We start from the raw sequence: 22086 nt of genomic DNA, 5'->3' as shown, positions 1-22086 counted from the left end.
CCATGGATCGGACTTGTTTGTCCAGCACATCCCACAGATGCTCGATTGGATTGAGATCTGGGGAATTTAGAGGCCAAGTCAACACCTTGAAATGTTGTTGTGTTCCTCAAACCATTCCTGAAGCATTCTTGCAGTGTGGCAGGGCACATTATCCTGCTGAAAGAGGCCATTAGGGAATACTGTTTCCATGAATGGGTGCACACGCTGCAGCAATGTTTAGGTAGGTGGTATGTGTCAAAGTAACATCCACATGGATGGCAGGACCCAAGGTTTCCCAGCAGGACATTGCCCAATTCTAAGCTTAATCCAAAAGGCAACTGGATTTGGTTTAAGTTCTTCAATCCAGTTGCCTTTTGGATTAAGCTTAGAACTACCATGACCTGGGTGACTGAGAACCGTCACAGAAACATTGCCCAAAGCATCACACTGCCTCTGCCGGCTCGCCTTCCTCCCACGATGCATCCTGGTGCCATGTCTTTCCCAGGTAAGCAACAAGCCCGCACCCCCTGGCCATCCACATGATGTAAGAGAAAACATAATTCATCAGACCAGGCCACCTTCTTCCATTGCTCCGTGGTCCAGGTCTGACGCTCACGTGCCCATTGTAGACGCTTTCAGTGGTGGACAGGGGTCAGCATGGGCACCCTGACCGGTCTGCGGCTACGCGGCCCAAACGCAACAAACTGCAATGCACTGTGAGACATCTTTCTGACCATAATATGAGTGGAAGTTACAATTCAGTTGTGAAAGGGTCAGTGATGGTGAAGCATGAGGGAGTTACATCCCAAGTAGTTAATATTTACTAAAGAACTAGTAGATGTTATAATTTTACGCTATAATCAGGTGAAGTTTAATAATGTTTTGGGACTGAACTAAATGTCTGGAATACATTTTAGACGATCGTGCGAAGGCGATGTTCTTGTGCTGCTACGTGTGTTTGGACAACATTTAAGATTAATGAACTTCGGTGCCTTTAATGAAATGTAAAAATGCTGTTAGTGAATCATACTTTCCTTGTTCTCCTTCATTAGAAAATAAAAATAGCACCATTTCGGTAGCGTAAGTGAGGTATTGAAAGTCACGTCCGATAGGAAACTCGGCTTCTTATCAGCGCTTGAATTTAAAATGTTTAAACGATACACACGGGCCTAATCAGGGATGTTTTAAAGATGGATCTTAGATATGAAGGAAAAGTTTTCTCTCCTTTTCTCTGACCTGCTCTGCTCCACTGGTGGGGTTTTGTCTGGAAAGGGGAGGAGACAGAGAAAAAGGGGAGAGAGAGAGGGAGGGAATGAGAAAACTGGGTGGGACAGAACCCCCCTGCACACACACACACACGCACACACACTTACATGTGCAAACACACACGCACACACACACAAATGCGCACGGCTCTTCAAAGCCAAGTGGTTTTCATAGACATCCAATTACACTAAGAGATGACATCTGGTGAACTGCAGCAGATAAATAAGGTGAAAGGAAAGACAAGATTCAGTCACCTCAGAGAAACTCCAGATAACCGGAGAGCGCTCGGCTGATAGAGATAGAGGAGAGGGAGAGGCAAAGGAAAGAGGGAGGGGGCCAAGAGAGAGGGAGCCACACACAGGAGGAAAGAAGAGAGGCAACGCGCTGCTCGGGCGCTCAGACTCAGAGAGGACTGAGGAGAGATAGGGCGCTCAGCTCACTGACAAGACGCACAACAAGAGAGGGGAGAAAGACGAGAAGTCCGGAGCTCAGTTACACACTCAAGTAACTTCAACCCAGCTCGGCTGACTGAAAGGCACAAAGAGGGGAAAGAAGAAGTCTGGATTCTGTGACTCTTTCTGCGGCCTGCTCTGCGTGGATTTCTCTGGACATTTTATCAGAAGCAGCATTAATCCTTTTTTGACTTCCTGTTTTTATTTATTTACTTTGTGCCGAGCAGAGTGGCATCTTTTATCCAGACCTCCTCCTCCTCCTCCGCCTTCCTGAAGAGAAATGCTTTGGGACATGTGTGTGGAGTAGATTTGTAGCTGTTTATATGAATGGATGTGTTCTTGTGCGTGGATGTGAGTGTGTAAGTGTTAATTCAAACTTTAAAAAAGGTTAGTGAGTGTGTGTGAAAAACAAGGAGCAAAGAGCGCTAATCTTGGGAAAAAAGGGGGGAGGAGGTGGCGAGAGGTCTTTGAGGCGAGCCCCCAGTTGTTCCCATCGCGAGGTGATCTGAGTTATGGATGTTGACGCATTCCTGCGGCACTGCTGAGGAATAAACAGCACCGGGGACTACAGCAGAGTCACCGCACGCTTCACCACCGGCAGCAGCTGCATCGCCATCACCAGCAATATCACCCAAAACGCTCCGTCTGCTGCCGCAACCCGCCTTCAAACAGGTCATTCTACAGTTTTCAGCACCCACGGTCCCAGTGAGGTTGGGGGTCCCCGCGCAGAGGAGGTGCAGCCGGTCAGTCAGGGGGGGTTTGTCCCACTCTTGCTCCCTCTCCCTGCACCCAGCTCAGCATGCCCCAGCCCCTGAGCACCTCCATAGCTCTCCCAGCTCCACTACCATGTGTAGATGGACAGTGACACAAGGTGCACCGGTCGCCTGGTTCTCCTCCCGCCCCTGCCGCAGACCTCCTTCACACCTCCTCCTCTCCTTCACCTTCCTCCTCCTGCTGCTCCTGTTGGGACCCTCCTCATCCTCGCCGCTGTCGGGCTCTGAAAGGAACCACAATGCACCGGGAGGGACTCCTCCTGATGTCTTCACCTCGCAGCCTCCGCTTTACTCATCGCCCTCACCGCTGCAAGCGTCCTCTGCACGGTTGCCACGGGCGACCAATGTGTCATCGTCCTCGGCGACGGTCGTTGGGCGGCACGTGCGGAGCAGCTACAACCATCTACAGGGAGACGTGCGCAGGAGGAAACTGTTCTCCTTCCAGAAATTCTTCCTTCGCATTGATAAGAAGGGGAAAGTTAACGGCACCAAAAGCGAGGACGATCCGTACAGTAAGTAAACATTGTTTCTCACATTTTTAACAAAATAAAAGCATGGCAATATTGGTTATTGAGCAACTATTATTTTAGTTGGACTAAAAACAGATTAAAAAAGCCACCAAACCCGAACAGCAGTCCACTTTATGAAGTGTTTTAATATAAATCTGGCAAAAAGACGACTATGGCAAAGAAAGCTCTGTTTTTCTTTTTTATGTATTTATCTATAAAGAGAGACTTTTTCCAACTCTCCAGCCGCCCTACACATTCAGACAGGTGACCGGGCGAAAGAACAAATAACAGAGCTGCTTGATTCTCGCCTGTGCTCCCCATGTGCGCAGGCAGCAGGCGTATTATCCAGACTGCAGAGAGTTAGCGAAGGGAGTGCATGACAGTGGAAGAGGAAAAAAACAAAATGAGTAAGCCAGGAAGATAAAAAAAAAAGAGAGAAATGAGCCACTGGAACCAATTAGAGATTGCCCAGAGAAAGTTCTTCTTCTTTGAGGAAATATCTAAAACACGGCTATTACCAAACCCCAGGGGAGAATGACAAGTACTCTTGCTGCTTTTGTGCTGCAGCTATAATAGCGGCAGGCATATGCTAAGCATGAGGTTATACGGACTTAGATGTAAAGTAATAACCATGCAAATCCTGCTCCCTTATTCTGGTTTGTGCATTCTGAGGGCTGTGAAATATGATTGTAACCTTTATTTTATGCTGAGAGGGGTCAGTGGGCACACATGCTCTTTTGTCAGCACCACTCAGTCTCACATTCACGAGGCTCGTCCTCCACTTTTGGGCAAGTAGAGCAGTATGAATTTCTTGGAAGACAGTTGGGCTGAGGATAGATTTAAGGAATATGCATTAAAATTATGGTAAAAGCGTCCTCAAAAAAAAAAGGCCACATGGTGCAGCAAACCTCAGCATCTCATCTTTACTCGAGCAAATATGAAGACTTTTAAAGACTTGTCAGGGCCGTCATAATCGTTTATGAGTGACGCGGAGCAGAGAATCAGCTGTTATCATTCTGTACTCCACATCTTTATCTCCCCGTTAAACACATCTGGAAGTTCTCCAGCGCGGCCACAGTCTCCTGGTCTCAGAGTAGAGCCGCAGCACCCGAGGGCGCATTGACAGTAGTTGTTGAGGGAGAACAGAACATTACTCCCACATTTACCTGCTCGCAGTTCCCCTGCCTGCTCGCAGAATTAGCCGGGTGACGTCCGAAACACGAGCTGATTTCTCAAAGATTGGAGCAGGCTCGGGCTGTGGTGCGTCTACTGTCTGTGTGTGAATCTGTCGGAGCATGTAATGCGTGTGTCTGGTAGTGAAACCTATATAAAAGGAGCTTTATCACTCGCACGGCTTTATACACATGTCATAGGTTTGTATGCATCTGTCTGTGGGTCTGCGGTGCTGTACAAGCCTCTCCTGCTAAGACACACACACACACACACACACACACGCTTGAGCACAGAGAGGCCAGTCTTGCACATGGCCTCCATATGGCAAAGCCCACTTTTATTAGGGCCAGGGCCAGTGTGAATATGTGTGTGTGTGTGTGTGTGTATGTGTGTGTGTGTGTGCCACTCAGACACCAGGGCTCTGCCAGACATGGCTGAAGGAATTTCAATTAGCGTCTCTTCCTCCCTCCCCTCGCCTGCAGTCCTCTCCACATACACACACACACACACACATATGCCCTTTTACACACATGCACATAAAGCGCTCGACCATTAGAGTACGACGTGTCACTAACTAAAACAGCATCAGGTCATGACATTAGAAGCGCAATCCATCATTTTCAACAAGTCTCGCCGTATGACTGATAGGTGGGAACTTTTTAAAGGAGGAGAAAAACACAGGCCGAGCGCTTCAGGTCAGGATTCCTCTTGGCAGCATATTTAGCGGGCATTTCGTCAAGTATCCACCTGATAGCGAGCGCAGATGTTTAATATGTTTCAGATTAAAAGACAACGGGTGGAAAGTTGGCGACAAAGCGTAGCGATTTGGCTGCGATGAAATAATGATTAAGTAATGCGCGTTTCTGCACACTCTCATGTTATACATGACGGTGCACTGACAGTGTTTACATCACGATCGCATGTGCAACAGTTTGTGCGCTCAGACGCCACCTCCCGCCTCATCTTTCATGTGCGCTCGGGAAATCAGCAGAGAACAAATTGTACCCTTCAAACGAAACCAAACAGGACATAATTAAATTCTGCTCGTCTAACCGAGAACATGGATGTGGTTTTTCCACATACAACACGCCGTGTTTTTTTCTGCACAAGCATTAGATCTGTGCTTGTTTTTATACGCTACAGATTACAGCATTGATCATTTATACTGTTTGGCTTCAGAGCCGACAGAACCAAAGCAACTGCACAAAGACAAATTAGTTTGATGCAGTTTTCTGGCCTTTATGTGCTCATTAAAAACACATGGCACATAAAGCTAGCTTGCAAAAAGCCTATACATGTAGCATAGCATATTATATAACAAATCACACCTACATAACACAGTTTACTAAAATAGCTCAATGTGTCTGCTGCACATCAATAAATTGACCCGAAAACTGAAGCACTCCAGCATCAAACTGATACGTAGCAAGGGGCTAAGTTGTTAGCATTAGCATGCTCTAATAGTGTGCTAATGTTCAGGAGGTCACACTGCAAACGAGCGTCATTAAATGGTGTCAGAGGTGATGAAGACGCTCCAGCTCCAGCTCCGGGGTCGAGCCTCTCCTCCGCAGCCCGGTCTTTCTAATCATGTTGTCAAAGCCGAGCGCACTCCATCATGCAGGGCTGCGAGTGAGCGCTCACTGGTGCATGTCTGTGTTAACTTGTTTTATTGCGATCAATTCCCATGCATCTGTCTCACCTCAGAATGGCCTTCAAAATAAGACACTCCTCGTCTGACTATGCAAATCCTGGCAATGTGATTACATTGATCTCGCTGCCATCAACCATAAACAACAGACCCGTCCTTGTTCTCCTCCCTCGATCGTCGTTCCACAGGCTGTCACATCTTGTTTACAAGCGTCGGAATAAAGCAAATGAAACAAATGGACATGTGTTTGCAGGCCGGCCGCAGACTTGTGGTCGCGCGTAGCTCAATTAGCGTCGAACGGTGCCAACTTGACCACAGTCGGAGCTTTTGATTCTCGCTGCGGCCACCCGGATTGAAGAAGCTGCCACACGTATTTATTGTTAACATTAATCACAGCGGACACATTCACCCACCGATGTGAATTCATCGAACGCAGCACTATTTATGGAGACGCTAATACACTGGATGTTACTCTGATTTAGTGCAGGCTGTCCATGTCCAGGGTAATTACACAGGAGTGGCCTCTCTGGTTTGACCTCTACCTATTGACCCGAGTCAGGAAGCTTTGTTAATGGAAAGGTCAACGCGACACGTGATGCGTCACTTTGGGCCGTTCTGTTACTCGTGACACGTTTATGTGTGCTGGAGAAAAGTCTGAATTAAGATGCTCATGTACAAAACATTTCTAATGATGCTTTTATTTTGAAGCATTTTGAATTCTCTCTTGCAGTGCATATTTTCCGTCTGCATATCTCGTCTATTATTTATTAAAAGTTTACTTTAAACGAGGAAAAACATTGCCCATAGCGGATAAAACTTTTTGATATTTTTCCAACAAAAACCAACTCCGTTTTTCCGAGAGAAAAAAGAAAAGTTAGGCTCATAATTCTTCACACGATGTTTGAGAAAATGTTACCATTTTTAGGTGGAAATAAGATTTATGCAATCATATTACAACAAAGCAAAATGGATCGGACTCTCGTTTATCCCACGTGGAATGCGGAACAAATTAAAGCTTTAGAAACAATTGAACAAAGTCTTTAAAACCACGACAACTTCTTCATCTTTCCTCCCTGCGTCCGTTAACCTCCAATGACTCAGCAAAGTCAAGCTAAATTGTAGCAACTTCTTCCCATTCCCAAATGTTTCCTAACATCTTGAAATTATTCCCAGACAGTTTTTTTTCTGTTTCTGCACGTCTTCGTTTTTGCTCCTCGCTCTGCGTCTGATGAGCTCGTTTAGGGTTCTCGTGGGAAAAGGTAACAGTGTGGCCCATAAAAGAGAGTTATGAGGAGGTGCTGGATGCTCCAGAGGTTAGTGTCAGCGTTGCTTTTCATTCAAAGTCGCTCTGACATCTTCATGGACTCTTGTCTGCAACGGCCGTAAATAAAAGTGGTGAGCCAGCGTCACCGCACGGGCTTGTTTCAGGAAACGCTGAACCTCTCATTGAGGCTCCTAAAGCTGCCAGAGCAGAGTTTAACATCAGCCATTACACCCAGCTGCACTCTGAAAACATACATAAACATATACTACCTGCACACTCCTTTCTTTACTTACTCCCTGTGATCCTTCCTCCAAGTACAACAACTTTTATTGTGCCTGAAACAAACAGGAAGTGCTCCTGAAATCACAAAATTAGTAAAGCTCTATTACTTAATGACCTGATAACATTTTAAAGGCTACAATCTGCCTGTGTGGAAGAACAAATGTTTTGTTGTTATCTAGAATGAAGTAAGAGTCTGGATCAAATCAAGTCAGCTGTGATTCATGACTCTTTTACTGGAATCTACGGAGCACACACTCCCGACGTTCATGAAGAAACATTACGTAATATCGATCATTATCTTACGTAAGTGCGATGTTATTTTACTGTGACTGACGGATCGCTTCACCTCGTCCAAGTTGAGTCAAATGAAACTGGACCAAGTCATGATAACACTTTGGAGAATGACAGACTAACAGGCCATTTAATGGATTTTTAATGGCAATTAACATGAGCTATTACATAATATTTGATGTCTAGAGAATGACGTGTTCAGTCCTAGAGAGCAGGCCTCCAAGGTCTTAAAAGAAGTGACACTTTTATCATTTAAGTTTCATTCTAATCAATATTAGAAGGAGATCTTTCAAAGGCTCTGATATTATTAGTTATAAAATAAACTCTCTGATTACTAGAGTTGGAAGATATGCAGTGTCCTTGTCTTTGGGATTTTGATCTGCATCAGTAGTCGGTGATGGTCATATATTAAAGAGGGGGTATTATGCTGTTCCACATGTTAAGACATACATATAATGTTACAATGTTAGATGTCCAGACTAAATGGGGGAGTTTCAAATCTGTAGGTAAAAGTACGAACGCCAGGTTTCACACTGTTTTTACTGCACGCTGCACTTTGTGACATCACAGCAGGCTTCAGAGCTAGCCAATCAGAAGAAAGCGGGCTTGTAGGGGCGGGGTTTCTTAAAAAGGGACAGAGCTGACTGAGTCGTTTCAGGCAGAGGCTGTATGAGGGCCTGGACAGAGCATCAGTGTGAGAAAAATTTGTGTTTTTAACTGTAAATTATGCTAAGCTACTCCACAGGTATCACAGAGTGAAATAGGAAGCTTGAAATTAGCATTATACCCCCCCTTTAATGACAATTATTACATATAGGATACATTTAAAATCTGTGAACATGTCTGACTGCCATATATGATTAGACCTGAGTGAGTAAAATGAAATGGGAATTTTCAAAATAAATCCAATTTGTTTCCCAGTCATGGTTAAGGCGTTTCCTCATCAGATGCAAACTCTCGCCTCTCTCTCCCCACCTCCCAACATATTTTCCATTTCCCACCCAGAGGTGAATGTAAAGGTCAAGGAGTCCATGTGCACGAGCGCCCTTTGACCCCATAACTGCCCAAACAGTGTGATTTACTTTGCATGTGAAGAAAATGTTTGCGGCGATCAGACCAACTCTCCAAAGAGTGGAGAGTGTAATTAAAGTTCTCCTTGAGATATTGGTTCAGACATTTCCAACATGTCTGAGTTTTTTCTCCTTTTAAAAGCTGTTTTTGCCAGGCGTCGCCGAGGACAACGACAGGATCTGTCTCATTTTTCCATCACTGTTTACATATTTCCTATCATCGCCACTTGATATTTTCCCATCAATTCATTCCCCTGTCCATTAACGTGTCGGCTACAAAAAGAGTGAAATAAGAGCCAGATTTCTGAGGCGGCCCTGCCACAAACCCCAGCAGCCAGGCACCACCTTAAACAAAAGTCTTTCAGCAGCAAATCATGTTTTCTGCGAGATCCTCCGCTGAAGAGAAAATGGCTCCAAATGTCCAGTCAATTACTGTCCGCAAAGAATCTTAAGTTGGACGTCTTTGTTTTGATCGGCGGCTTTTTTTAATGTTTGTTTGAGGATGATTTTTGAACAGTGCAATCACACATTTCATAGAAAGAGTGAGGGAAAGGAAAAAGGGGAAACGCACCGACTTAAAACTACTTTAGCATATGGTGAGAATGGTCAACAGGTTTGTAGTGCTAAATAACGTGAGTACTGAGGCGCTCTTGGCTCAAAGCTGCGTTGGACACTTTATTGGGATTGGATTTTATTGGACTGGGGTTATAACTTGTTACATAAGAACCATACTACACATTCAGCTCATTTCAGTTCTGTCCTGACAAAAATACAACCGTTTGTTTTTGTCTGAACAACAGAAAGTCATTACATTTGGACCGAGTCAGGCCGTTATTCACTCTGGATGGAGTAAACAGTGATGGGAAAGTTGTTGCATCATTTACAGTTGAGAACTTCAAAGTGCCGCATGTGCAGATTCAGCAAGACGCTTTTATCTCAGCAAACTGGAAGGCAGCACGCATTTGTTATTGAGATCGTGTCATTGTGAAGAAAAAGACAAACACAATTGTATAATGTGAAACATCTTGTACATTGATCGACTCATCTACAGCATAATCCAAAGCTGTTCTCGGTGCATGGACGACCTGTTGTGCTGCAAAGTGCTGAACAGTGACTTTCTGACAGAAACATTTTGATAATGTTCTTAATTGTTCCCATGCTATGGCTAGCCGATAGCCGATTTGATTGCGTATATTCATGTGTTTAAAAGCAGAAAGTAAAGGGGGGACTTGGTGCCAATATTGATTTGTGTTTACAGTGATCAATAGTGCGAGACCAAGAGTGAGATCATTGAAAAACAAACAGCCTATATGTGCTAGCTAACTCAGGCTAACTAGGTACTGTGCAAAAAGGGGGAGGGGCATAGATAATCGAGTAAGATTTCATTGGACCCAAAATTAGTCATCAACATTATATTTTAGGAAATCCAGGCAGTGACACATTTATAAGTAAGCAAGACTCCAGGTCTTGTTTCACTGTTATCGAGAAATAACAAACCTCGGAATGCTGGAATTAACCAATCAGAATCAAGTATGCCTTTAGAGGACGCTATCCGCTTCTCCAATTTGAAATGTAGACTGCAGACCTGAAGCATTTTTAGACGATCCATCGGTATATTCTCGTTGTGTTTCGGATTCTGTACCGCTCTGAGCCATTTCCTGCAGCGAAAAAATGGTAGTATTTCACTCCAGCGTCTCTCGCTGGGCCGTTCCTTTCAGAGGGAGGGGTGCAATGCACGCTGGGTGTTGTAGGAATGTAGAATGGGCGAAACCACGAGCTGTTTGTACAACTTTCTCCACAGCTATGGCGCAAATTTCAAATATTATTGCTTCTATCGATTACAGAGAACACCAGCTTTGACTGACAGTGGCTTTTTCCAGGGGAGAATTTCTCCTTTAAACATCTCATTTGATATCATGGGAACTTTAAGACGCGATTTCAAGCTGAATCTTTGCTTTCAGGTTGTTCAATATGAGGATGTTTTGCTTTTCTCTGTTTCACTAGAAATTAAATATCTTTGGGATTTTGTCCAACATTAGACCATTAGACGGCTCCAGGCTTTAGGAAATTGTGATACATTTTTCACATTTTCTTTTAGGCTTTATAGGCCGTCCAATTAATAAAGAAAATAACCATTAGATTAATTGAATGTGGAAATGATTGTTAGCTGCAGCCCAAGTCCTTTAGACTGCAACTTAGACCTTAACTGCATTTCTATCTTCAAAAGATCGTCTCTATGCTGAAACCAGACAGATCCTGAAAGTGTCATTCTGGTCTTCACCCCGTGCACGTGAACAGGCCGAATTCATGGCCTGTAAAGCAGTGGGAGGTGAAGAACAGCATCTGTGACAGATAACATCCAGAGCTGCTGCAATATAGACACCACGTGCTTTAGGAAACCCCCCAACCAAATACAGAGACACACTCCTCCATACTCTTAGTCACCCCTAACCCTGCTGCACACACACACACACACACACAGAGCATGAAAGTGAAGCTCTTAATGGAGTCATCAAAGGTAGAGCTGAGAGCTGAGTCCAGAGAGGCATCTGGACAGCCACGCCGTTTGAACAGAGCAGCGAGGAATGCCAGCTAATTACCCTGAGTGTGTGCGTGTGTGTGTGTGTGCAATGTGTACCAATATAAATGCATGTGTGAGGAAAGACAAAGAAAGTAAGACCAATACAGAGAGAGAGATTTATGTGACAAACTGAATTATCTCTGCGTGTCCGTGCATATTATTTGTGGTGTAAAATAACACGATTTTTAAAGCTGCAAAGTCCAACAGCAACAACTCCGACCACAACAGTTGGGTAACGTCGCACTGGCAGCTGAACTGTAAATGAAAAATGTGTGAAATGCAGACGGCCGTCACAGCACTTTGCCTGAAAACATAACTCCCGCCGTGTCAGGCGCGTGAAATGTTTTGACAGAAACTGGCAGCTTTTGCACTTTATCGTGTTACAAAGTCAACTGTGTTAAAGGAATCACAAGGCCTTTTTTCCCTCCTACTTCTCGATCGAATCAGCATTAACATCACTGTGAATCTCTCCTGGTTTCCTCTCAGGCGCTTTAAACGTGTGTGACATAATTTGCAGAGAGAAGTAAAATGATCCCACATGATGTGTTTTCACTCAGGTGATCTGATTCGTTTGATTTTTAATAATCCGCGTCTGTTTTTCTTTATGTACCTCGGCCAGATTTGAAATCCCGCTCAGCTTGCAGAGCGTGTGGTTTTGTCTATTTCTGTCGGACAAAAAAAAGAGGACAGTGATGTGAGTGTTTCTGTCAGGGCAGGAAATAAAACCATTATGGGGGCAAGAAAAGGCTGAAAAAAACAGCGAGTGCAGGTCGAATACAACAATCCTGCTAATGAAAAAAAAACGCCTTCAAAGAACCCATTCAGTGTAGCGCACAAAGGGCACCCCACGTCTGTTCAACATGATTTATAATCCAGAATTCGAACAAGAGCACAACAAAATTTGAAAAGAGTTTAGCAAATAAAATATTTGTTAAAAAAAAAAAGTAAGGACATGAAAATCAGAAACAGGCCTCAGTTTTCTCAGTCGGGTCGAAACGGTCGGCCAGGCGGGCTTTGATGTGGCCACTTAGCGCAGGATGATACTGTTTTCAACCACATCAGTCTAAACCAATACCTCAACGCTCCCAGAAACACAAAATATACAGCAGTTTCCCTCTCCAAACCAATATCTTCACCAGCACACCCAAGGATTGTTGCTCCCTCTCCGACTTCATAAAGAGCCGGAAATATTCAACCGAACTCAAAGAGCCAATAATGCAAAGGAAGCAGTTTAATCCTGTTAGAACTGCGGGTTCGCTGAAAGGCGGGAAAAGACAAGAAGGCCTGTTTACGTGCATTCTGCTCTATTTTTCTGCATATATATGTTGCAAAATACAGCAGAGTTGCACATTGGTGGTCCATTTTTTCCCCCCGTTTGCATTCCTCCATTCTTTTTTTTTTTCCTTTTCTTTTGAGTCTTTGGCGGTCGTTTGGATGTAAACTCTCATGTCACAAAGAATACAAGACATCGTCAGTCACAGTTTGAAAAGAGGAAAATGATCTGACGTTGTTTAGACCTCAACTGATTCAAATCAGATATTAGGTCTTAAAACAATACATAATAGGGACACTTTCGCCTCTCACATTTTTATTTCACATCCCCCCAAAAAAATGAGAGAATATCCGAGACTATTGGCCCCAGAATAAAAGAACCAAACCATTTCCATTCATGGGAGTTCATGACACTTCCTCGTCTGCAAGTGACAATATTTCACAATCAGAGTGAGACTTCTCTCTCACATGGTGGACCCGCTCACAGCTGGTCACCGTGTCGAGGTCAGACTGTGAACAACCGCAGTATAATCTTCAAAAAATCCGCTGGATAAACAGTGGAAACATTTTCATAACCTCCCGTAACCTTTAGGTTCAGCTGGAGTCTCACTGACCTGCTTTCCAAAAGGGGCCGGGCGGGGGTCGACGGGAGGTCTGTGTGTGGATTTGAAAGCACATTGTTATGTAATGTATGTGTGGGGTTATGTGTGAGTCAGTGTGCTATATGCTTTTATTGTGTTAGAGACGCCAAGGCCTCGTTCAATGCTTCTTTTTCTACTTATGCAATCACGTTATTTTCTATGGTGGGCTATAAGGGCCAAAAAACAAATCAAACTTCAATTTCAAAAGAGACAAAAACATCCTTGAAAAGTGAGAGATTTCTCAAAGAACTGTTTTATGTTTATATCACATAAACCGACACTGAGCCAGTAACTACAGGCTGCTCAAACAGGGCTTTGGTTGAAACTAGAGTTTCTATGCTAGCAAAAGTATGTTGCTAAAGCCTGGCCCACACTAAAAGATTTTTTTGAATCTAAAACAGATGTTAAAAATGTGAGAGACCCCACATATGAGGACAAATAATGATAGATTTAACAGTTTGGTTCCTATAGTGCGTGGAGAGCAGCGATATGCGAGTCCCCAGTCTCACAACTGGAAATCTTGCAACTTCTCTTGCGGTCAAACGCAACTTTAGACAAACACAGCGGACGACAGGCAGGAAGAATTGGCTCTTTTAGATTTTTTACTGAAAATTCACGAAGAAAAAGAAAAGACTATGGATGAACATCGGCTGTGCATGTTACATTATTATTATCATTATATTATGTTGTCGTGTGTGTTTGTGTTCATTTTTAGACTGTTGGCCTTCATCTGAGCGTCGAGTTTGTTTCTTTTTCTTTAGATTTTCACTTATTTTTGAAGTTGTATCTGTAGTCATCCATCTTTTCTTTGTTTGTTCAGCCATAGTAGATTACCGTTTACTCGCAACACTTGCAGAGACCGGAAAAGCAGCCGCTTAGCTCGTCAAGCAGGTGATAGATAGTGACTTAACAGACATTTATTTAAATGAAAATCTTTAACAATGAGGTGTAGTGGGAAGGAGGGGAAGAGTAGAAAGAAATGGAGCAGTTTGAGAATAATGTATGACTGTGAAGAAGACGGAAATAAAGTAATATAGAAATTATTTTTTTTTTAAGATTATTTTTTGGGCTTTTTTGCCTTTAATTGACAGGACAGCTGAAGATAGACAGGAAATGCCGGGAGGAGAGAGCAGGGGACGACATGCACCAAATGATCGGCAGACCGGGAGCCGAACCCGCGATCAGTGCAACGAGGACTGCAGCCTCTGTACACGGGGCGCCCGCTCCACCAACCGAGCCAAACCAGCGCCCCATAATATAGAAATTTAAGAAAGTAGAGAAAGAAAATGAAAGTTATTTGAGACCTTAGTTACAACAATCATCCTTTTACTACGAAGAACACCAAGTCCTTGACCCTCCTATGACCAATTTGAAGCTAGAACAAAGAACGGCTTTACTGTATTTCAGCTGCTGTTGTGTTTATACATTCTGTATAAATGTGTCTTTCTGATGTTGCTTTTTAAAAGGCAGATTTCCTTTCACGTTTATGGATTTAACAGGGTCACATTGGAGCTCAGCTTTGGCTTGGAAACCCATTTAACATCATAGTGGCCTTTACGTAGCGGTTAATGAACAGTTTCTCACTGTTAGACGGCCAGGTTGTGTTTATTTGTACTCGTGGCTCCGTTAGTGTTACGCTGTGGATTTAGCTGGCAGAGACCCATTTGGCTGCTTTTTATTAAAGTTGTAGTGTTGCCCTGTTACACGCAGGTGTTTGCCCTTGGTAACGTCCATGCCTTTTATATTAGCTGAACTCTGTACGATTTGTACTTTCAGTGCTGGGTCATAAAACTTTTTTTTCCCTCGACACTGAAAAAAATACATTCATAATTAAGATGCTGGGCTGAGATCCGAGGGGCACACGGAGGGAGAGGAGCTGTAGAAAAATAACTGACTCAGGACACCAATAAGGAGAGGTGTTGACGAGGGACATTAAAGCAAAATAAGAAAACTAAAGTTTAAAGAGCAACATGGGTCCAACGCCAGAGTTGGAACCATTTATTTTAGTGCGCATCTGTGTGTGTGTGATGTCAGGGTCTGTGTTACAGGCTCGGGTCCTGTTTTTCTCCCCGCCATAAACTCTGTTGTTGCAATCTAAGCCTTTTGTTGCAGCCTGGCCTTTTAACTCGCAGGCAGACGGGCTGCTTCTGGTAACTGGCAAAGGGGGCCATAAAAGAGCCCTGCGCTTTGGTTTTTCGACAAACCACATCAAACGGGTGGAGGGGCGAGGGTTTGAACAGGTGGAGCGGCCTTTAGAGCGGCGCAGACGGATCACGGCTCAGAAATGTCAGCTGTGGAGCAGCGAGATGGAACATTTTGAACCCGATAGATGAGTGTTGTGTTGTGCTACATATCTGCGTGAGTAATGGACTTACCATAACAAGCTAACGTGACGCACTTTGAGCTTCTTGAGGAGTTTAGCAAGCTTTGATTGACCAATAAGGGATGCGTGGGAACAGATTTCCAGTTTAGACGTTAATTTTAACCAATAAAAAAGACGGCACAAATAAAAGGGGAAATGGTTTGTCACTGCAAAACATTATGTTGAATGCTTTTCTTTAGATTTCCAAATGCAAAACAGTCTCTCATTCCTACTGCAAAGCGAGAAAAGTAGATCCAGAGATCATCCTCCAACAATGCACACACATCACACCAAGGATGCAGGATGTTGCAAATCTCTGTCTCCGGGTGAGACAGGGGGGATGAGGGCACAAAGGGGGCATCAGGTAGAAAGCACAGGTATGAATTTTATGAAATTTGAAGCTTAAAGAACAAAGTCGGAGTCCTGATCTCGAGCTCATCCTCTCATACTGTGTTGTTTGTCTTCTGATTTCCTGCCGCTGTGTCCCTCTTAAGCCGGCCCTTTAAAAGAAAAGTGGACCCAGTTGAAAATGTCAATAATGACAAGAAGAGTCCTCCAAAGACTCTGCTGTCCCCATTTCCCACTTCACCCTTTGAAATATTTCTGCAACCAGGCTCCACTTCCTACCGGCCCCTTAGCTAATCCTCTCAAACCCCTGATAGTTTTACGGCTTGGTGTAACTGACTTTAGGATGAGAGAAGAAAGGGCCGGCGACCACAGCTTAAACCAGTAATTGGTTCAGGCTTGAAAACTGATACGGACGCCTTGACCTCTTGCCAGCCTGGCAGCCACAGAGCCTCTCTCCGTCCTGTCCGTGTGCCTGCCTGCCTGCCTGCCTGCCTGCCTGCCTGCGCTCCCCTGGTCAGAAAAACAAACAGAGAACGCAGAAATGTTTTTTCCTGGCTTACACCTCGGTCCCAGGGCACGCAGCCCAAAAGCGAACCAGCAAATGAACAGGGGGCAAGAGGCCGCTCTGAGGTCTGACTGTCACGCAGTGAAAAAAAAAGGGGAGAGGGGGACGAGACTGGGGCTCACTTGTGCAGAAGCAGCTGAGATTATTCAGGTTTTCTCCTGCAGATTCTCCTCATATTTATGCTATAACCTCATATTCTGATATGTTGCTTTTTTGTGGTTTTGATACTTTCCTCTGAATTTTAATCTGACGGTCTTTCAAAATAAAAAAATGGAAGATTCTGCCTACACCAATGTGCACAAAAGCTATCCGAGGATCCGCAATCGAGACACAAAGTCTGACGTGTTCGTGTCTCTGTCTCTTTCTGCATCAGGTATTTTGGAGATCAAGTCAGTGGATGTGGGGGTGGTGGCCATCAGGGGCCTCAGCAGCAACTACTACCTGGCGATAAGCAAGAAGGGCGAGCTATACGGAGCGGTGAGTAGCTGTTTCACGATAATCAACCCATTGGACGATGATATATTGCTGTATCGATATTTTGTCCCATCCCCGATCTTAATGAATCAAAGTCGTGCACAAAAGGCACTCCTCTCGCTAAACTGGTGACTCTGCAGCTTTGAATGTTCTTGAATGCTCTTTAAGACAATAGACAAGGCTGCAAGACAGAAACAGGAACCACAGTTAGTCAATGTGAGCTCTCCTCTCCTCTGCACTACCTACCTGCCTCTTCTCTCCTCTCCATTCAGAAACAGGAAACACAATCCTTCAGTTCCTCTATTCTGCCTCAGCACCCCCCTGGGAAGAGCAGCCCTTGATTCATCTCTCCCTCTCTCCTTTTTTCCTTCATCTCATTCTCTCCTCTCCTCTTTTCCTTTCTCTTTCTCTGACTTTGAAAGACTCAAAACTTTCAGCGTGTCTCTCCGGAGCCACGCCACAGATGAAATGACACACGGTAGGGAAAGACAGAGAGGCATTCTGTTGCATGGCCCTGAAACTGAATTCCCATGACGTCTTCTGCTCGCTGCAACACAAGCCGTATAGTAGCGCGGCGGTGAAGGGCCCGGCGTTCGATTACACTTGATGGGTTTACACAGTGACTTCTTTATCCAGCGGAAGTCAAATGAAATCATTGTTTCGTTAAATCGACAGATTGTAGGTCACTCAAAGAATTATGATTAAAAAAGTAGGTCCTCTATTAGATAAAGACAATTACTATTTAAGATCTGTCCGATAAGACAGCAAACAGTACTGACATTTTTATTTCTTATGATTCATAAACAATTTGCTGCCACTTTCAATTCTTTTTTAAAACCTCTTTTCGGATCTCTTAATTGACAGGCAGCCCGCACACACACACACACACACACACACACACACACACCACGCTGTCCTGAGCACCATGCAGCGTCGGGTAAAAAAGCTGCACAGTGTCTGTAAAATATTCTCATTTTGCTTTGGGAACATTCAGTTTTACTTCTGGAACCAATTTGAACAGCTGTGGCCAGATACACAGAGAGAGACTGAGTTATATAGTGCGTGTGTGTGTGTGTGTGTGTGTGTGCGTGTGTGTATGTGTGTGTATTCGGGGCATGCACATTTTTGCTCGTGAATATCAACCGCATCCAGTTAACTGGCTGTTTAAGCGACGTTAGCCTTAAGCACAAGGGCAGCTTCCAGTAAACTGACAAATGTTGCTCTCTCAGATCATTTTCTCTTTATTTACCAGTGGGTGGTCACTGCGGTAATGGAAGCCACAAACATGGTGTCACGATGCTCTTCCCTGGCACAGAGCCTGTACCTTTAAGACGTCACAGATCTCATGCTAACCCCTTTGGCCCCACCCTCTTGAAAAAAAACCTCCCCTACCCCCAAAAACAGTCCGGTGACGTCTTCCACAATTAGGATTTACTGTCCAGTTTTCCCAAATTGGCCTTGATTACACTGGGAATTGTGCAACAGACTCTTAAGCAATGGCTGACCGTTTGTTGATCCGTGTTGTCACAAGGAGAAAACATCAACATGTTCTTGTTGAGCTCAAACAAGGCCCAAAGGAACGACTCAACATTAATAATCAAGTTGAAGTTGACGTAAAACAAACCATCCAAATTTAAACATTGATTATCTCCTTTGAAAAGCATTACAACTGCACCTAACGGAGATTGAATAATCGTAACTTTTTTTGTGGGGTAGATTAATCAATTGACTGTTTCGTATACTGTATAAAATGTAAAAAAATACATTTCATAATTTCATTAAGTCCGACCTAAAGTTTAAATCTGTCCAAATATAGCCTGAAATGCACAGATAGATATGGGTGAGCAAGCCATTCAGAATACTAATGTAATACCAGGATTAAATAGTTCCCTTAAAAAATAAACCTGCTTCTTTTTCTCTAAAACACTCACAGCAACATTATTATTAGGGATGGTAATTGTAGGGTAACTCAGGATACGATGCGTGGCCCACGATAGCGCTAATATCGCGATTCTACGATAATTGATATATTGCAAGACAATCATATAACGATACCTCACGATATCTGTTTAACTGAAGAACACAAAATGACCCTAAAAAGGTGAAGGATTCATATTTTTATTCACTGCAATTTGGTGTCAGTTTCACTGAATTTGACACAAACTGAGATGTACGAGTTTTCAGTCTGTTAATTACATTCACAAAACTTTAGAACAAATTAGGACGGTTCTGATTAATGTCATAAGCGACACAGCGAGGAGTCATGAAGTAGTGACGCGGTGAGTCAAAAAGGCAGGGAAACATCTTTAGAGTGCCTTATATTTATAAATTAAAACATCGATATTTAGCACCAGTATGTCGATAATTGTATTGTACAAGTCAAGGCGACGATATATTGTTGTATTGATATTTTGTCCCACCCCTATATTTTATAGCTGCCAAGTACTGTTTTAGACGGGCAAAAAAACAAAACAAAACAGAGCGTTGCTTGCGGAGAGTGTAACGTTGGTCAAACCAAGCAACATGACAGGGATAAGACTGTATTTTGTCAAAAAGCAAAATAAAGCTGTTACATGTTAAAAATCAGACGGACACATGAAAGGAGAAGTGTAAGTGGAGCTGCAGCTCCCATTAGCTCGGCTTGTTGTCTGGCCTTGCTCAGTATACTGAAGGAATCCTGACCTAAAAACAGACCAGACAACTTCGACAGCAATCAAATACAGGGTTAGTGGTAAAGCAGCCCAGCTGTTCGATAAATATTAATAATGCTGATGTGTATAGTAAGTAGCAGAAAATCCTTAAAAGTCAGGCAGTTGTCTCATTTATACAACTGCCACCACATTGTGGCAAAGTGGCAAGTTTCAAATCCCTATCCAGAAAGAGGTGGTGCCTCGGCATTGAAAGTAATCTTTTGTAATCTACTCTGATCCATTATTTTCCACCTGTCATTGACTCTCATTGTCTCTCCCGCCCGCAGAGGGACTTTGGTCCGGACTGCCGTCTGATCGAACGCATCGAGGAGAACAAGTACAACACCTACGCTTCAGCCGAGTGGTGCAACAAGAAGAAGCACATGTTTGTGGGACTGAACGCCAACGGCAAACCAATGAGGGGGAAGAAGACAAGGAGGAAAAACACAGCCACTCACTTCCTGCCCATTGTGGTACAACCACGATGATTGAACACATCAGCCATGAGAGAGCTCTGCACACTGCAGGCTATCAGACTTTACTGGAGCTACAGCGATGGACAGATCTGAATCCGGTCTGAATGATGCACTGAGGAGGAAAAGAACTGAAACTTACGTTTTATCTCTGTTGGATAAAGACATTTCTATTTTTAAAGAAAGATAAGATATATTGCTATACAATGTATATATTATTTTCAGTTTTAAGTTATCATTGGCACAGTAGAAAATATGAAAAGAAACGACATCTGTGCCAAAATGTGATTAGTAACTCACATTTCTAGAGTTGTGTCCACGTGAAGCTCTCGACTGACAAAATGTGTAAGAGAGGAGAAGACAGAGAAAAGAAGAGGAAGTCTTGATAGAAAGGAAGAAGAGCAGAGCAGAAGCAGAAAGGGATGAGGGGAAGTTAGAGTCAAGAGGCTCCACCGCAGCAAGTCTCACACTATCGTGGTTTTTTTCTTTAAATTTATTTATTTTGTGTAATATTTAACAAAACGAACAAAAACACAAAGAGGACAAATTCTTGTCTTTTTTACCATTTATGCTTCTCTTTTTGAATACTTATCATTTAAACCTTAATAAATATAAAAAATATATTTGTCTTTAAGCTCTCTGACTGACTTTGAATCCTTTCAGACATTTTCAGGGTTGTTCATATTGTAAATACACAGCAAAGAGATAGAAATAAAAACATATATGTGCACAACTTGATCCCTAATACTACTGTATTTATATCACCATGCAAAATTAAAAGGTGCTATGCTGAAGTTTGGGTTGAATGGAGTTTGCTCCCAGTCAAGAAGGAATCTGCTTTGAATAGAGTTGTCATTATTTCGATTTTAAATTCAAAATTAAATCAAAATAACTTGTCAATTTGGATCATTGAAATAAGAAACAGATCGACAATTCTCTCAGTGTTTTTTCTCTCCATTCCTCGCTTATTCCTGCATGTCCAAAGGGGACAAAAAGAAAAGCACATCAAAGACAGCACAGTGCTTACCAGTACGCTTCAGCTGCACTTTCGGAGACACCATGATCACTGCCAGAGTCGGAGACGACAGAGAAACAACAGAAGTTCCACAGAGCTGGAAAATCCTACTTTCCCCCTAAAGTCGCCGGTATGGCAACTTTTTTCCTTCCTCATGAGACCTGATAGTCAAACAGTAAAGTTATAATGACTGTGTTTACATGCACAAAATATTCTGGTTTCAACAATAAGACAATATTCCTATTAAGCTGTTTACATGGCTGATGACAATAAATATTCAACTCATATTCCCGTTCACATGCAGCTGCATAAACTCTGATCCTGCTCGCAAACTGTTGGCGAGCTGGTTTGTGTACAACACACAGAGCTGAGTGTAAACTGTCAAAAGGCCATTTGACGCAAACTGCAGTAAAAACTCCAAATTAACCTCATATTGTGAATTTGCTGAGTACACATCCAAAGAATGCTCTAAGAATTCTAATACCTGCGTACACATGTGCCCTTTTCAGAAAATACTACATTTTTAAGGCCTAGTTAGGGATAACCAAATCAAATATGAGGTTTACATGCTATGCTTAATAGTCTTTTCTTATGCAGCTGACCTGCTTTACATTATGATTATCGTTTTAAACTTGTTTATGGATTTCGGATCGACTTTAGGCTGCCACGTCACACCTGGCCAGGTACAACAGATGTAAAAAAAACCTCTCTGGCTAATTGTGGAAAATTGAAATGTACTGAATTCATATGATCATATTCAGAATAGGGATGCACAATATTGGATTTTTTGCCAATACCGATACGCCGATATTTTCCAACCCTTTTTGCCAATAGCGATACCGATATATTAGTCACATGTTTTTTTCCACCTAATTGCAGAGAACATCAAGTCTCCCCTGTAGTGGAATTGTTCTCATGCCTACTCTAATTGTAGTGGCCAAAAACTGCCATACTGCAG

The 22086-nt window shown here is 43.2% G+C and overlaps 1 protein-coding gene across 1 annotated transcript; it reads left to right on the top strand.

The window, feature by feature from the left end:
- Nucleotides 1-2510: 2510 nt before the first annotated feature.
- fgf10a (fibroblast growth factor 10a) lies at nucleotides 2511-20801 on the top strand. Its single transcript, XM_069673538.1, has 3 exons — nucleotides 2511-2982; nucleotides 16850-16953; nucleotides 19928-20801. Exons 1-3 carry the CDS (start codon nucleotides 2544-2546, stop codon nucleotides 20126-20128), a joined length of 744 nt encoding a protein of 247 aa, XP_069529639.1. The 5' UTR covers nucleotides 2511-2543; the 3' UTR covers nucleotides 20129-20801.
- The last annotated feature ends 1285 nt before the right edge of the window (nucleotides 20802-22086 follow it).

Source organism: Semicossyphus pulcher, unplaced genomic scaffold, assembly GCF_022749685.1.
Source record: "Semicossyphus pulcher isolate SPU_LCO1_2020_fin unplaced genomic scaffold, fSemPul1.0.p SCAF_22, whole genome shotgun sequence".
Lineage (NCBI taxonomy): Eukaryota > Metazoa > Chordata > Actinopteri > Labriformes > Labridae > Semicossyphus > Semicossyphus pulcher.
Note: the sequence above shows the minus strand (reverse complement) of the source record. Positions and strands in the feature narration are given on the sequence as shown.

Coding starts and splice junctions, on each gene's coding strand:
- fgf10a (XM_069673538.1), top strand. CDS start 2,544: ATGTGTAGATGGACAGTGACACAAGGTGCACCGGTCGCCTGGTTCTCC. Junction 2,983..16,849: donor AAGCGAGGACGATCCGTACA/GTAAGTAAACAT, acceptor TTTCTGCATCAG/GTATTTTGGAGATCAAGTCA. Junction 16,954..19,927: donor AGGGCGAGCTATACGGAGCG/GTGAGTAGCTGT, acceptor TCCCGCCCGCAG/AGGGACTTTGGTCCGGACTG.